Source organism: Psammomys obesus, unplaced genomic scaffold (assembly GCF_907164565.1).
Source record: "Psammomys obesus unplaced genomic scaffold, mPsaObe1.curated_primary_1811, whole genome shotgun sequence".
NCBI classification, from domain to species: Eukaryota; Metazoa; Chordata; class Mammalia; order Rodentia; family Muridae; genus Psammomys; species Psammomys obesus.
Window position 1 is genome coordinate 38,484,384 of NW_026585895.1, and position 15,851 is coordinate 38,500,234.

At 40.1% G+C, this 15,851-nt stretch overlaps 1 protein-coding gene across 1 annotated transcript in view; it reads right to left on the minus strand.

Annotated features, from left to right (window-relative positions):
* Arhgap15 (Rho GTPase activating protein 15) overlaps positions 1-15,851 on the minus strand; it is a 528,611-nt gene that overhangs the window by 216,320 nt on the left and 296,440 nt on the right. Inside the window, exon 9 of the mRNA XM_055599722.1 lies at positions 426-524. Coding sequence (XP_055455697.1) covers positions 426-524 — 99 coding nt within the window. The remainder of the gene's footprint in view (positions 1-425; positions 525-15,851) is intronic.

Sequence of the window (15,851 nt, forward strand, 5' to 3'; positions counted from 1 at the left end):
CCATGTGGAAAATGGCGTATCACTGTCTGTGAGTAGAAACACTGTTTACTTCACTTGGGTAATGCTGGGGCTTTACCAAAATTGTTCTGGCATATCTACCAGCAAGAATGTTAGAGGGTTCTAACACCGCGAGTGCTGATATTTTATGAATGTTTTATCACTGGCTTGGAAACAAGAAGTTTGCAATTGATTCAACAGTATGTCAGACAGACAAAATATTAAAAGAAAAACACAGAACATTAGTGAGAATTGTTAATGTCCCTATTGTAAAAACAAACTGAAGTTAATAAGAAACTAGATCCTCTTAACCGATTAACAAAAGTCAAGTTTTAATTGCATGACTTCCCAGAGGATTCGGGTGGCACTGTGAACTTGAGCCCTAGCTGTTCAAAGGACTCAGCAATGCTGCATATTTAGTTACCCACCTCTTTTTTCAACAGCTTCAATGCATTGCTTTACAAACCATGGAACTGTGGAATGTTCTCGTTCACACACTGTGTGCAGATGAGAGCCAAAAATTTGATCTGCAAACGAAACAAAGATGAGCTTCATTAAAATCCAAGCCTGCGTTGTTCTTTAATTTGATTCTGCTTCCATAGCCAATATTGAGATCTTCATCTTGCATAGGAATTGATTTTTGCTTTAATTTCAAATTGTCTATGGCAGATGTATAAAGTCTGTGCATCCCTTCTTTATGGAATAGAATCCTGATCTCAGGGTAAGAAAACTAACATGGCCATTGATTAGGCACTGGTAAAAAGTGAGTTACAGTTTCTAAGAGACTGAACTCTGTTGTCTATGAAATAATGCAAAAGGAACTGAGGTAGTTCCCATGAAGCAACTCGGCTTCCTGTGTTTGGAATGCTTCATGTTTTATGAGTTTATTAGCAGTTACCAAGAATATAGTTTGGTTAGTGTATTGAAGGCATTCCTTCTGTAGAGGTATTTGATAAGGCAGATAGAAAACAGCAAGGTAAGTCTTATAAAGTAAATAGCTTGGAGTTTCTCCTGCCTTGGATGCCCACCCTTTTGTCACATTCGAGCATTGCCTTTCTGACAAGTCTCAGCTCAGAACTTTCCTATGTTAGCTTGGCATCTCTATGAAAAAGACTTCCCGAAGAGCTGTTCCTCAGGTTGTCCAACAGATGCTGCAGAAAAACAGGGCCAGTGGTCAAAGCAGCTCAGCAACATCAAATTAAACAAAGTTAAACAGAGGTTAGGACATGTATTAAAGTGATTTAAAGTGTTTTTATCTGTTAGAGCCATGCATATGTGAGTTTCTGTAAGAGGGTGGAAAAGATAATAGTCCTCAGACTCATTTTGTTAAGATTCTTTTGTTTCAGAGGGACTCTCTCAACTATGCTGCTCAGAGTGGGCTCTGAGACCCCAGCCCTTCCCTTTCATTTAGAATAAGAGAGGTGCTTCCTTGAGCAGCATTTTTGCATTTATGATTAATGGAATTGTGTCTTGGATTTAAACTGTCTTCTGAAAGTGCCATTCCCAGCTGGGGGTGATATTGAGAGGTGATTGGATCATGAGGGCTCTGATTCCATCAAAGGATGACTTCATTAACAGATATTTCTTATTATAGTCCTTTCCAGCCACCTCTCAAAGATTGGTGCCGCTCAACTCCATTTTCTACACCAATATCTCTGCTTTATTTGGGCTGGACTTCTCTCCATATGACGTTAGACCTATGTTGACTGTGTAGTTTGTTGAACTTGCTTAGACTTCAAATCCAGAAGTGTCAGAATCATACAATTACTATGGAGCTCCAAGACCCATAAAATGTTTAGCGCATAATGGAAGTTAACTAAAAGTGTTTTGAATTGTCAGTGGATGTATTGTAGAAGAAATTTGCATATACAGAAATAGGAAGAAAATATATAATAGTGCATAACACAATGCTATGTGACAAATTATTTTGAGATGAAGAAACAGATCTCAAGGAAGTTGGATTATCATCTATTACTTAGGAAAATGTATTGGGGTGTGCTGGCAAAAACAACATGGAGGGAATCAAGTTAGGCTAATGCACTATTAATAGCACAATCCAGTGTGGAAATATGTATGTTTATGCAAGAGACAGGAAGAAGATAAACTCAAAACCCAGTATAAAGAAATAGCAAACAATTGTATCTCCTTTGAACACTTGATGAAGTAGCAGAGATTTGTTCCAAATAGTGATCATTTCTATAACACAGAGTGACATAAATATTACCTAAGAAAAATTGCCTAGGACTTGAGATCAAATATTTTAAGTTGGCTAGAGGTCATAGCCAGGAAACTTTACTGCAACATGCAAACCTATTAGCAGCTTGCATAATTTACGTTTCTTGTACACATGTTGATTGACTCTTCTATCTACACAACATGAAGCAGGCATTTTAAGTTGTAAAACACTGTATCAACTGTAGAGTTGATACAACAGGTGTCATGAACAGTGCTGAATGCTAATAACGATGCCTGCCAGTATAGGTGTATGTCTTTCCATGCCTTGTAGCGAGACAGACAGAGACAGAGAGACACACAGAGAGATACAGAGACAGAGAGACAGAGACAGAATTCCTTTGGATGGAAGTCATTCAAGGAAAGTAGATGCTGTCATGAAGTGAGTATTAAATTTCTATAGAGCCTTGTTTTGTGTACTTTTTCCTGTGGATGTAAGAGAAAAATAAGGAAATGGGACGGTCCGGACAAGCAACATAGAAAAGTGACTGGGGTGTGCCTGGAGATTTTGCTTCCGTCTCTTAAATTTCCTCTTTAAAACACTCAGTTATCTGTGAAAGACAATCATGAGTGTGTATTCTGTAGCCCTGTAACCCCAGAATCTCCCATATAAGTATTATGACACCACACGCTGTTCTGAATGTGTCTTATGTAGGATACTGACACCAATGGAAAGGGGAAGAACATACTAACATGAAATATGCTATGTCTACTAGGGTAGCAAAGGTGCATTGTAGGAGAATATGGGGCAGACCAGCCTTACCAATGAACAACTTCTCAGAGAGAAGCCAAGTCCTCAGATATAAGTAGGACTTGGGTAGAAAGCTAAGAGAGGGATACAAGGCGCATTTGGAGAAATGGAGGGCACACTGTGCCAACACTTGGTAGAATCACAGTATGACCACGGTATCTCATTTAGGAAAAAAATGTCATAGTTTATGGAAATCTTGATGAATTACACTTCAAAAGAAGACGAGGATTGTATTATAAAGTATCCTATATTTTCTCAACTAGGCTTAGCATTTGCCAGACACTCATGGTCTCCTGTAACTAAGTCCTTCCTTTATAAGTTCCTTCCTTGTTCTCAGAACTCGTTTAGGCTGGTCAAATGGCTCAACGGGTAACAGTACTTGCTGCCAACCCACCGATGTGAAATTCCTCTCATTTACATGGTGGAAGTAGAAAACAGCTACTGAAGAATTTCCTATGACCTCTATACAGCAAAAGTAGTATGCAGACATCCCTCCACACACAAGGAATTCGTATGCACACAAAATCAATCAAAAGAAACGTCATAGAATTCATAAGACATAACCCTAGACTGATCTAAATCCCTGAATGGGACAGTCTGGACAAACAACATAGAAAGGTGACTTGGGGATTTCTTCCCTTATAAAAAAAAAAAGATTGTAAAGAGGGAGATACTTTCTTTTCCTTGTTCTCACCTGGAACATCACCTTGTGACAGGGCTTGGGTCAGCTGTAGCGTTCTTGTGACAATGGGACAAGCTTGAGAACAAAGGCTAACTTTTTTTTAAAAGAAAACAATGTGGATCTTTGATCACCTCCCCCTGAGTGGAGAGCAGCCTTTCCAGGCCAGTCCTGATGAGACCTGATAAGCTAGGGTCAGATGGAAAGGGAGGAGGACCTCCTCTATCAGTGGACTTGGAGAGGGGCATGGGAGGAGATGAAGGAAGAAGGGTGGGATTGGGAGGGAAAGAGGGAAGGGGCTACATCTAGAACACAAAGTTAATAAATTAGAATTAATATAAAAATAAAAATTTAATTAAAATCTTATTCTATTTAATATAAAAAACAAATAACAAGAAATTAATGGCTAACAACCACGTATTCATGAGTATATACCATGTGTATCTTTCTGTTTCTGGGTTACCTCACTCAAGATGATCTTTTCTAGCTTCTACCATTTGCCTGCAAATTTCATGATATCCTTGTTTTTAATAGCTGAGTAGTATTCCATTCTTCCATTGAGGGACATCTAGGTTGTTTCCAGATTCTTGCTATTATGAATAGAGCTGCTACGAATATGGTTGAGGAAGGCCCGAGGGAAGATGCTCAATTTTCATTCAGAAGGGCAAACACTATAGACACCGGAAGCAGGAGAAGACAGGGAACAGGACAGGAGCCTACCACAGACAGCCTCTGAAAGACTCTACTGATCAAGGTATCGAAGCAGAGACTGAGACTTACAGACAAACTTTGGGCAGAATGCATGGAATTTTATGAAAGAAGTGGGAGATAGAAAGACCTGCTGGGGACAGGAGCTCTAAAAGGAGACCAACAGAACCAAAAATACTGAGCCTTGGGGGCCCTGAAGAAAATGATACCCCAACAAAGGACCATGCATGGAGAGGACCTAAAACCCCAGCTCAGATGTGGCCATAACTCAGTCTCCAAGTGGGTTCCCTAGTAAGGGGAGCAGGGACTTTCTCTGGCATGAACTCAGTGGCAGGCTCTCTGATCACCTCCCCCTCGGGCAGAGCGGGTACAGCCTTGCCAGGCCACAGAGAAGATAATATAACCAGCCCTGATGAGATCTGATAGGATGAGGTCAGATAGAAGGGGAGAAAGAACCTCCCCTATCAGTGCACTAGGCGAGGGGCATAGGGTGAGAACAGGGAGGAAGGGTGGGATTAGGAGGAGTGGAGGCAGGGGGTCACAGCCAGGATAAAAAGTGAATACATTGTAATAAATGATAATAATAAAAAAGACAGCTATGGAACATGTCATATGCCAAAGTTGAAACACTGCTCTACATTTCCTACATGCCATTATTTTAAACAGGATCATCTATGACTTGCACCCAAAAGCACCCTAACCAATATGGAGTGACACAAGCAGGTTGCTGAGCATTTAAAATTAAGTGTGTATTAGTTCTGTTTGAGTCATTCTCTCTGATGGTTTGTGCACGGGGGCATAGAGGTGGGGTTGATTAGAAACCAGGGTCTTAGTTAAATGGGTAGTAAGGAGTCTAGGAAAAATGTTGTGAGTAGCAAGTCAGGATGAGAGTATGGCTTTTGTTTTGTTCATGGTTTTTTGACTTCCTTGTAGTTAGACTGTGGTTTTATATTCCCTACCATGTGACCATAAGCTTCCATTCATTGGAGGAGATAACATTTATTTCTTCTCTTGTCCTTTGATCCGGGGCTTGATCTGCAGATGGCTTGGTGTGGTGTGATATGAACAGAAATGTATCAGTTCTGTCCCGGATGAAAAGTCATACAGACTATTGCAGCCTTCTCCTCGCCTTGGCACTTCTGTGTGGTTGCTCAAAGAAAATCTTCCCTGGCTAGCTACTGCCCAGTCATCCCAGCCTCAAGAATAAATAACTATGGCCTGAACTGCAGCCAGTGTTTAGAAGTTCCACCAGACTGCATATAAAGCAGACCCGCACAGCCAGCCTGTTCTAGGTCACATGTACCACACCCCCACTGTAGAAGTGCCTGCCATAGGTTGCAAAGTTTTGTTTGTTATTCAGCAACAGCTCACTGATTCAACTTCAGCTGGAGTTCAGGCTTATTGTGAAAGATGACTTAACCTGTGCTGTCAGATTAAAAGGACAAGAAGGGGCAGAACAAGAAAACTGAGACCGAAGGAGGAAAAAAAATCCAAAAAGACATGAAATTAGCCACAACTTAGGAAGTGTATGCTACGTTTTATTTCAGTATATATGGAGAGATCCCAAAGGAAGTTGTTTACACCTTAACATTTATACTTGCTTTTCCTTACAAAATATTATGACATTTCTTATTTTGTGTTTGCAATTCTACCCAACTCAATGCAGTAGATATCAGCAATCACCTAGACTATGCTGAGTATTGTAGAGAATGCAAAGTTTCATTCATTCATTCATTCATTCATTCATTCATTCATTCACCCATTCATTCACTACATAAAATATGCCAGATTCACTACATAAAACATGCTGCTTTATAGCCTGGAACTATCGATAGATTAATATACACTTCCTATAGGACTTTCAACAAAATGTAATTTGAACTATTGCAGTAAACACTTATTTCCTGTGTACTCACACTAAGCCAAGCCTGGTTCATACAGATGCTGCACGACAGTCTGGTAAATACATTCCAAGTTCAAAATATAGTATGTTAGGCTGTCCATCCCAAATGGTGAGTCCTGGACTTATGTACACATGAACAAAACCAAACAGATTCACATGGTTAAATATATCTCTGTGTATGTGTATGTATGTGTGTATGTATATACTTCTTTGTTAGTTACTTTTCTGTTGTTGTGATACAACACTATGAACAAGGCAACTTACAGAAGAATGAATTATGCTCCGGCTTAAGTTTCAGAGGGTTCAGGTCATGGACACAGGCTATAACTAGGCATGGTGGCTAAGACAGGAAGCTGAGAGCTCACATCTTGAATCTCAAGAATAAAGCAGAGAGAGCAACTAGGAATGGCGAGACTTTCTAAATTCTCCGAGCCTACCTCCAATGACATCCCAACAAGGCTGTATCTCCTCTAATTCTCCAGACAGCTCCACCAACTGGGGCCAAATGTTCAAATATATGAGCTTATGGGAGGGATCATCATTTAAAGCAACACAACGTGTAATAATAACAATTTAAAAGAGATTCTAAATTTGGGAGGGTTGTTCAGGGAGAGGGGAGAATAGGAGTCATGTAGACCCAGTGCTCATATATGAAATTTCAAAATAAAAAAATCCACTAAAAATTAAAAAAAGGAAATCTTATGTTACACAGTGTGTTTAGTGAATCCCTAAACAACAGAACTTGCCAACACAGTTCTTTATGGAGTCCCACTTGCTTCCTTCTTTGTGTTCATGACTCAAGATTGCTGCCCAGTACTGCAAGGGAGTCTTGAACTACCCAGTCCTGCAACATGAAAGTCCTCTCTCTCTCTCTCTCATTCTCTATCTATCTATCTATCTATCTATCTATCTATCTATCTATCTATCTATATATTCCTGTTAATATAATCCCACTGACAATAAAGTGCTTTTCCCTATTGTAAAGTGAAAATAGAAGGTGAAATATTACAACTTGGGGCCCATTTGTACATACTACATATTTAACCTGTCTCTCAATCTTCATTGCATTGATGGTAGACACTATTACTGTACTAATTGTATAGAGAAGAAAACCTGAGTCATAGATTGTGATTGTTGTTCATGGTCACAAAGAGTTGGGCTCTGAGCAGCAGATGAATATGAAGCAGAAGTGGAGATACTCATGACCTGGTGGGTATGGGGAGAAGGTGTGGGATGGAAAAAAATCCACTAGGCAATGACGGCTTTAGGCTTTTGTAGTTGTTGCTGTTCAGAGAGCATGAAAGGTGGGAGAACAGAGAAATAAAATCAAGGCTTTCAGATGCAGCAGAATGATGATTGGAGACAAACATGAGGAACTACCCTTAGGTTTTGACTACCTTTAAGATATGGGCAATTGTAAAGAAAGTGATCTGAGGAGAGTAATAGCAATGAAAATCGGATGGTTGTACTTAGGTTTTGTAAAGAAGATGAGGAGGAGATGAATTAGACAGACAAGAGTATATGACACAGCATTTGGCTTGGCGTAGATAGGAGAAAAATCAACTGCGGAGTATTTTTGATTGCTGAGTCCGTGAGGATGTACACTCCTGGGCAGTCACATGGGAGTAAAGGAAGTGTACTGAGAAATCCGGGAATATGGGTATCCCATCAAGAACTCTATCCTCATGGATGTTCCAGTGGCACTCAGTACATATAGAACAAAAATCTATCCTCCCGTTGCCAATAATGCCCCAGGAAGTAAAATGAAACAAAGCAAAATAACCTCCTCAAACCTAACTATTTTACATTTCACTAGATAGTGTTTGAGTTCAGTACTTATTAGCTAAACCGATATTTCTCATATTAACCATATCCTCCTTAAGGTTTACTATCTTCACTCAAGAATGTGCGGCTCAGGAGTACAGAATTTCAGCCAGACCCCACATATCCAACAGGGTCCAAGGCCATCATATGGATCAAGCTGGTGCCTCCTCAAGAAATTTAAAATCCAGATGCAGAGGAATTGAGGATAGGATCATTTCTATAGATATGAACTGAAAGGTTGCCTACCATTAGACTCTGAGGGCTTCACAACCCCTTCTGAATTGGCTATATGGGATGAAAGGATGAACAGAGCGACTCAACCTTGAAGAAATCGGTGAGTGGAACATATGCACCTAAGCTCTTTGCAAAAGCCAGCCACAGCAACTACACCTTTTCCACAGCAATCAGACATCCCAAGTCCTAAATTACAATGGCCCTCTCCTACCCTTCTTTTAACATTTATTTATTTATTTGTTTGTTTGTTTGTTTATTTATTTTTCAATTTATTCACTTTGTATCCTGGCTGTAGCCCAATCTCTCCTCTCCTCCCAGTCCCACCCTACCTCCCTCTTCTCCCCCTATGCCCTTCCTCGAGCCTTCTGATAGGGGAGGTCCTCTTCCCCTTCTATCTGACCTTAGCCTATCAGGTCTCCTCAGGACTGGCTGTATTATCTTCCTCTGTAGCCTGGCAAGGCTGTACCCTCCAGAGGGAGGTGATCAAAGAGTTGGCCACTGAGTTTATGTTAGAGACAGCCCTTGCTCCCCTTACATGGGAACTTACTTGGAGACTGAGCTGCCTATGGGCTTCCTTTGAATAGGGCATCTAGGTCCTCTCCATGCATGGTCCTTAGTTGGATAACCTAGAACCACTGCACAGATGTAGGCTGTGGCAGCATAGTGTCCAAGTGGGTTCCCTAGTAAGGGGAATAGGGCTGTCTCTGACATGAACTCAGTGGCTGGCTCTTTGTTCACCTCCCCCTGATGCAGGGCAGCCTTACCAAGCCACAGAGGAGGACAATGCAGCCAGTCCTTATGAGAACTGATAGACTAGGATCAAATGGAAGGGGAGGAGAACCTCCCCTATGAGTGGACTGGGGGAGGGGCATAGGAGTAGAGGAGGGAGGGAGGGTGGAATTGGGAGGGGATGTGAGAGGGGTCTACAGCTGGGATACAAAGTGAATAAACTATAATAAATAAATTAAAAACAATTATATATCAAATCTCTCCGGAGAGATACACAGAATTACTGCAAAAGTGAAGAACAGAGCTGAATGAGGAATATGAAGCTATGCAACATTTTGTACTTCTAGATTCCATCACACCCCACACAAGCCATACCTCTGAACCAGTCGGTTAAGTAATCAAAAAGTTCATTCTTACATAAAGGGTTTCCATGAATTGAAACTGAAAAAGTCTTCAGAAGGACAATAGGCTTCAACATAAATAATGAAGCACTTATCTCAGAGGACTGATGAACCAACTTTGCAAAGTGAGAAATCTTTTCAAAGAAAAAATATCATCTATACTGATACAAAATAACATCATCCAGCCTAATAGAAAATTTAGACTTGCCTCCCATTGGCAGATTTGACCAAGTCCAGAGTTGGACACAACAAGGAAGGCCTTTACATTACAGGAAAGTGCTTGACTTTCTTTCCTAAAATAGTGAAGACACGAGGGGGAGGGAAAGAGGGGAAATTTTGTTTTCTTGGCAAGCTTACACGATCAGCTTTGCCCCTAAACTCTGTGCTCGGTGCCTGGCACACCATTAAGGATTATTTCTGCTTTCCTCCTCCTGATGGATATTCAAAAATGGGAGCCTTCCCAGAACCCCGAGATCCTAGCTCCCCACCTACATTCCCATCTGTGGGCTCGCTGCTAATCTTTTCTTCCTGTCTCAACAACTTTTGTTTTGTATTTAGAAAAGGCCTCTTGCCTGAGGTGTCAATATTTTTGGAATCCTCTGCAAACGTCTCTGGCCTTGGCAAATGTGATCGTTCTATCTCCATCCCACTGCTGTGGCATTTATACCAAGGGTGGCAGGCAACACACTGTTTGGAGAAAATCCATTTTCTGTGATTTTTTTTTTCATTGAAAGCATCTTTTGGTGAGAAAAATAAATAGACCTTCCACATGACTGCACTTATAAATCATGTTTACATAATGAATTCGAGTTTAACTAGAGGACGGTGGGTTTTAATCTTTAAGCTCTCAAACTTTTGACCGATTTAGTTAGTTCATCAGCATAACCAGGTTAAGTCTCACAGACTACAAATTAGCTCATTCTCCCTCCTCACTGCTGTATATTTTTTTGACAAATTATGGAACGAACACCCAGTAATGGGATCTTTGTCAGTTAGATTCTGTATGAATCAAAACTACGAGGAGAAGCACTCAATACATGCAGTTAAATGTTCAAATAATGTGACAGTGTTACCATCCTTTACCTAGAAGACAGTCTCCACACACTTTCCAAAATGATGTTCTGTCTTCAGGAGGGCAAGCCACCACAGCCCAGAGGATGACACATTATGAGGGATAGAGAGGGAGGCAGAAAGGACTAGCAGCAAGCCTGACCGCCCAACTCAGAAGCAAAGCAGATGACGATTGTTGAGATAACGGTGTATTTATTGAGGTGATCAGCTGCTAGCAATTGAGAAACATACAGCACTGTGTTTATATTAAGAAAATGAATGTTTATCTAAAATATTAAAGAATAGAGATGGAAGGAACACAACGAACATAGTCTGAGGACTAGACTTAGAGAAGCTTTGAGTTCAAAATGCTCAAGAGATCATGAAACATGAAGCCAGAGAAACGACGTTTATACACCAGCCCTAGCATAGAACTTTCAAATTTTTAATTACATTAGTTTCAGTAAAAGGTGTTTCAGTGACATGTAGCCCTCTTTGCTTTCACATAAGGTCACATTCACTCTGAATTCACCACTCTTATGTGGGAGATGAGGGAATAATAGAATGTGTGAATGATATTTTTATCATGTAAAAATAGCATATAAAAATATCGTGTATTAGCAGTTTAAACGAAGCCTTTATTTTAATTTCTTTCTTTTTTCTTTTATTTTTGGGATTATAATATAATTACAACATTATTCTTCCCCCCACACAGTCTCACGTGCTTGTTATTTTTCCAATTCATGGCCTCCTTTTTATCAGTTGTCAATACATGCATACATGTGTGAGTATATACACATATCTTTTTAATTATAACCTGTGAAGTCTGTATAATGTTCCTTGTATGTATGTTCTCAAGGCTGACTATTTGGTACTGGATAGCCAGTCGGTATGTTCTTCCCCCGGGGGACCACTAATTCCTCCCACACTCAGCATTCCTTAACTGCCTATAGTTCTTCCTGTAGTGTTAAGGCCTTGTGAATTTTTCTCTATGTGTGTTGACATGCCTATCTGTGTCATCCTTGTTCAGCTCATATTTAGGAAGCCACTGTCCTTCCTTTTTTCTGAATCTCTCTTTCAAATCAGTTCTTACAACTGCCTCATGTTCTTCTCTTTAAATACAAGATGGCATGTTAGTTAAACATAGCACTCAGAACTGTCTCAAAGCCTTACCGAGACTGTATGGAGAGGTGGGTGATTAGAGTGAGCACTTGCCTGGAGTTCACGTCTCCACGGGGTGTAGACATCTGGGTAGTGGTGAATGATGACTGTCCTTTCAGTGCTTCGGAAAGTACTTGGGTTTCTTGTGAGGCTTCATGGCTTGGATTAAAGGTGTAAGCCACTGCTCTTTGGTATATACATATAAAACGCTGAGCTGAATTTTTTTTTCTGAACCTCTAGTATACAGTAAACCTCTAATTGCCTTATGACTTTTTGTCATAAGAGGCAAGCACAAGAAAAAAACCTGTTGCTTTCAAGTTTTAAGTATTTTGACTGTAAACAAGTAGGCAATTCCAAAAGCATGGATGCTGCCTGCTTCCACTTTTTAATTCATGCTCTTTTACTTTGCTAAATATAGCAATTCTATACTCTACGGTAGACAATAGCAACATCCACAATGGGAGGATTGACCTGGAGGTTTAACTGGACAAACCAGAGAGCTCCAATCTGGCGCACAGTCTAGAGTCTGCAGATTCTACTGGAAGATGGGCAGCGGGCCGGCCGTAATGGCAATTGCAGAGTCTCTGACAGAAACAGACCAAGGGTGAGGTTCAGTGAAAGTTAGCTGCCACCCGGATGACACAGCGCTGTTCTTCCCTGCACTTTTGATGTGTTTCTTCTTCCCATTCAGGCTTCTAAGCAGTGTCTACTTCCCACAGATCCGTGGTGGGTGTCCTTGTATGAGATCCTGCTCATTGACACTTGCATGGAATGAGACTCCAACCATGCTTTTCTCTGTGGTAAAAAGAGCACTTCTGACTGAGTTCAGTAGCTAGAAAGAAATTCGTATCTTCAGCTCACCAACCAACAGGACAGTGAGCATGGAATTCTGTGTTTGTTTCTTTTCTTTTCTTTTTTTTTAGACAGCAAACTTTGTCTCATCCTTTTTTCCCTCTGCTTACACAAAATAGTTCCCCTTTTTACACATACACAGCCTAAATCGCAGTAGCAGAGAGAATGGTACATGTTTTATTGAAAATATTTTTTCATACAATATATTATTTCATCCATTCAAAATATCCAACCAAGTTTTTTTTTTTTTTCAATGTCTTCAGAATTGGAAGAGTAAGAAAGTTCCATCACTCATTGCACAGCTTATATACATAAAGGGCGAAAAGAAAATGAGCTCATTAATACATCATATGAAGTCAGAAATAGATAAACAAAGGCAGAGCTGGTGATGTAGCAGGAGAGATGTCTCAAAGCTAAGGTCCTTTGAGAGGACTGAGAACCATTGACACACAGGGAGACAGGAAATACCCAGAGCTGCTGGAGAAGGCTGTGGGTTTAGATGGTTGGGTGGTTGGCATGGAGTGACCAGGGAGCAGTGAAGTGCTGATAAAACTGACCAGCTAGCCTGGAGGCCAAAGCAGGTAGAAACACATAGGTCATAGGAGGGCACTGAACACAACTTTCAATATGGCTTTGTGCTAAGAAATTGAAGATTGTTGAGCAGGGGATGGCATGGTTCAATTTACATCTCTAAATGATTCCTCAGAGCAGTTACTGTGTAGAGACTAAACTTAAGAGGGTCAAGCAGGAAAGTAGAGAGGCCAGGCAGGGGGCTGGTGAAATATTCCCCAGAGAAAGGACGGTACTTGGATAAGGATGGTAATAACGGAAGTGACTAAAAGTGGTTTAATTTAGAATATATTTTTAGGCAGGATTTGCTGATGGAAGTGAAAGAGACAAAGTTAGAGCGGAGGGTGACTCCAGCTGGCACATGGCTGTGGTATTTCCTGAAATAGAGAACACGTGGGAGCCAGGGAATCAAGGGTTGCTCTGGATAAATTTGAGATGTCTACCAGGCACCCAAGAAGATGTCAAATAGACATTTGAATATGCAAGTCTGGAGTGTGAGGCTGACGTTTTAAGTTTGGAGAATATCAACCTATAGATGGAATTAGAAGCCACGGGGATGGAATATTTCATCCCCAGAGTGTTTGAACAGTGTCCAATAGTTGGAGAATAAGAAGAATAGAGAAGAGAAAGCTTAGAAAAGGGGATGAGGACAAGAGCAAGACCCACTGATCTGAGTTTTATCATGAAGGAATAAGAACCTACAAACAAACCATGATTCTAAGCCCAGGAGTCCATGCCCGGCCTCATTCTTTCCTCGTCTCATTCAAGATATTAATTATCCATGATGGACGGAGATGAATAAGATGGTGTCTGAATTCACAGCCCATCATCTAAAAGGATGATATTAAAACATGACGTAATAGCTTTGGGAACGAAGATGTGAATTGATGGGAAGGAGGAATATAAGGATAGTTTTATGGTGTTGGTGACTTCCAGCTGAAACTGTAAAAGAGAAGCAGAGTTTACTAAGTGAAAAATACAGTATTCAAGGCAAAAGAGACTTTGCATGGTAGGACAAGAAAAGTTCAGCCTCCTCCTCCTGCTTTTATATGTATGCATTACATTATTATACTTATGCATTACACACTTCCAGTAACCTAATCAATTAACGAATCAGAGATGAAACTGGGTGAGAGGAGGTATTTTACAAAAGTAAGTGATTTGAATCTAAAGACAGTGACATGGTCAGGTGACATCGAGGGAAACTAACCTTAGTTTGCTTCTTGAGTTTTAGATAATTAATATGGGCAGATATTTGCTCAGGAGACAGTGTTTACTATCAGAGATAGTTGATAGAGTTTTGTACTGAATTATGGGAAGGGTCAACAAAAGAAAAAGGGTTGTTTATAAAATTCAACTGTATCAAATTTTGCTAGCTTCTCCATTTGTTTTACCACTCTTTACATACTTTCAATAGAAAATTGTTTATGGAATTCACTTATCCAATCACACAACTTAGAATAACTCATTTAAAGTTAAAACGGTTATGAAGTATGATGTTCTTTAAACAGTAAGGACTACTTTACTGAGGGTGGATGCTATTATGAAGTAAATAATTTTATTTTTTGTTTATATTGTGATTATGAGGAGAGAATCTGACATAAAATTTGGGGAAATTAAGTAAACTACCTCTAAATGATGTAATTTATCTTTTCAGGCCAACTAATAGAGACTAAAGATAAATCGTCATCCAGTGATTAAGAAATGAAAGACTTTTTGTGGGGTGGAGAGAGCGAAGAAATTTTAACTCCAGAATTAAGCAAAATCTAGGTTAAGAAGACTGTATTTTCTCTAATATCAGCATAGATTTGTTCAAATCCCAAGTGGTAAAGGCTTCAATTTATTTGCATGAATGCAGAGTTCAATAAGAAAAGACTCGAATTCAGTAGGAGTAAAACTGCTTAATGATTTCAAATATTGCTTGTAATGTATTAATATAACAGGTTTGAATATCTATAATAGAGTCTCTTTCATTTGGGTCTTAAGGGTGTTCTCCAAGCCACTAAAGCTGAGCACTAGGTATGTGCTGAAGTACCTAAGAGGGAAGCACTTTAGGTTAAAAGCACTTTCTCTCTCAGCCTCGGGTTAAAAGCTATTTCAGGATTCTGTTAAAGGAGTTCTTTAGTCCTCAGCTTTGGCTTAGAAGTGGCTTTGATGAGAAGTGCTTTGAGGCAGGTAAAGGATTTTATAATAAACCATATTAAGAGCCCAAGAGTCATGTGCTTCTGTGGAGCAGTAGGTAGCTTGGTGGGGAGGAGTGTATTCTGTGCTTAGAGATACCCATTCTCCATAGGTTGTTTGAAGCAATGTGGCTCACTAGTTATTAGTGTAAAGGAACAGAAATCCAGTTCCAGCAATGTAATTGGGGAGAAGAGATTATGAGCCTAAATTTGAAGGCCAGGATGCACACATTCTAAAAACAAGTTGACTTTTTTGGGTTTCTAGTCAAATACTGTACATTTCGCATCTTTCAGCTCTTTCTGAAGAAAGGAACAATTCACAGGCATTTCTAAAGGACTTCATTGTACCCCAAATTTACCCATAAAGTTGGATGACTGAGCATCCTCTTGCATTTTGTATCTTGTTCACTGTTTCGGGTCCAGCCTCCTCTCCGAACCCAGTAATCATTCTGGCAACGGGACTTCTTATTGGGATGTGAGGGGCCTATACAGACGAAATGGATATCTCAGCATATACTGAGACAGAATGATGACTACTGCCCTCTATGTTTTCCTGTAAGAGCAAGTACTGTCTGTGGAT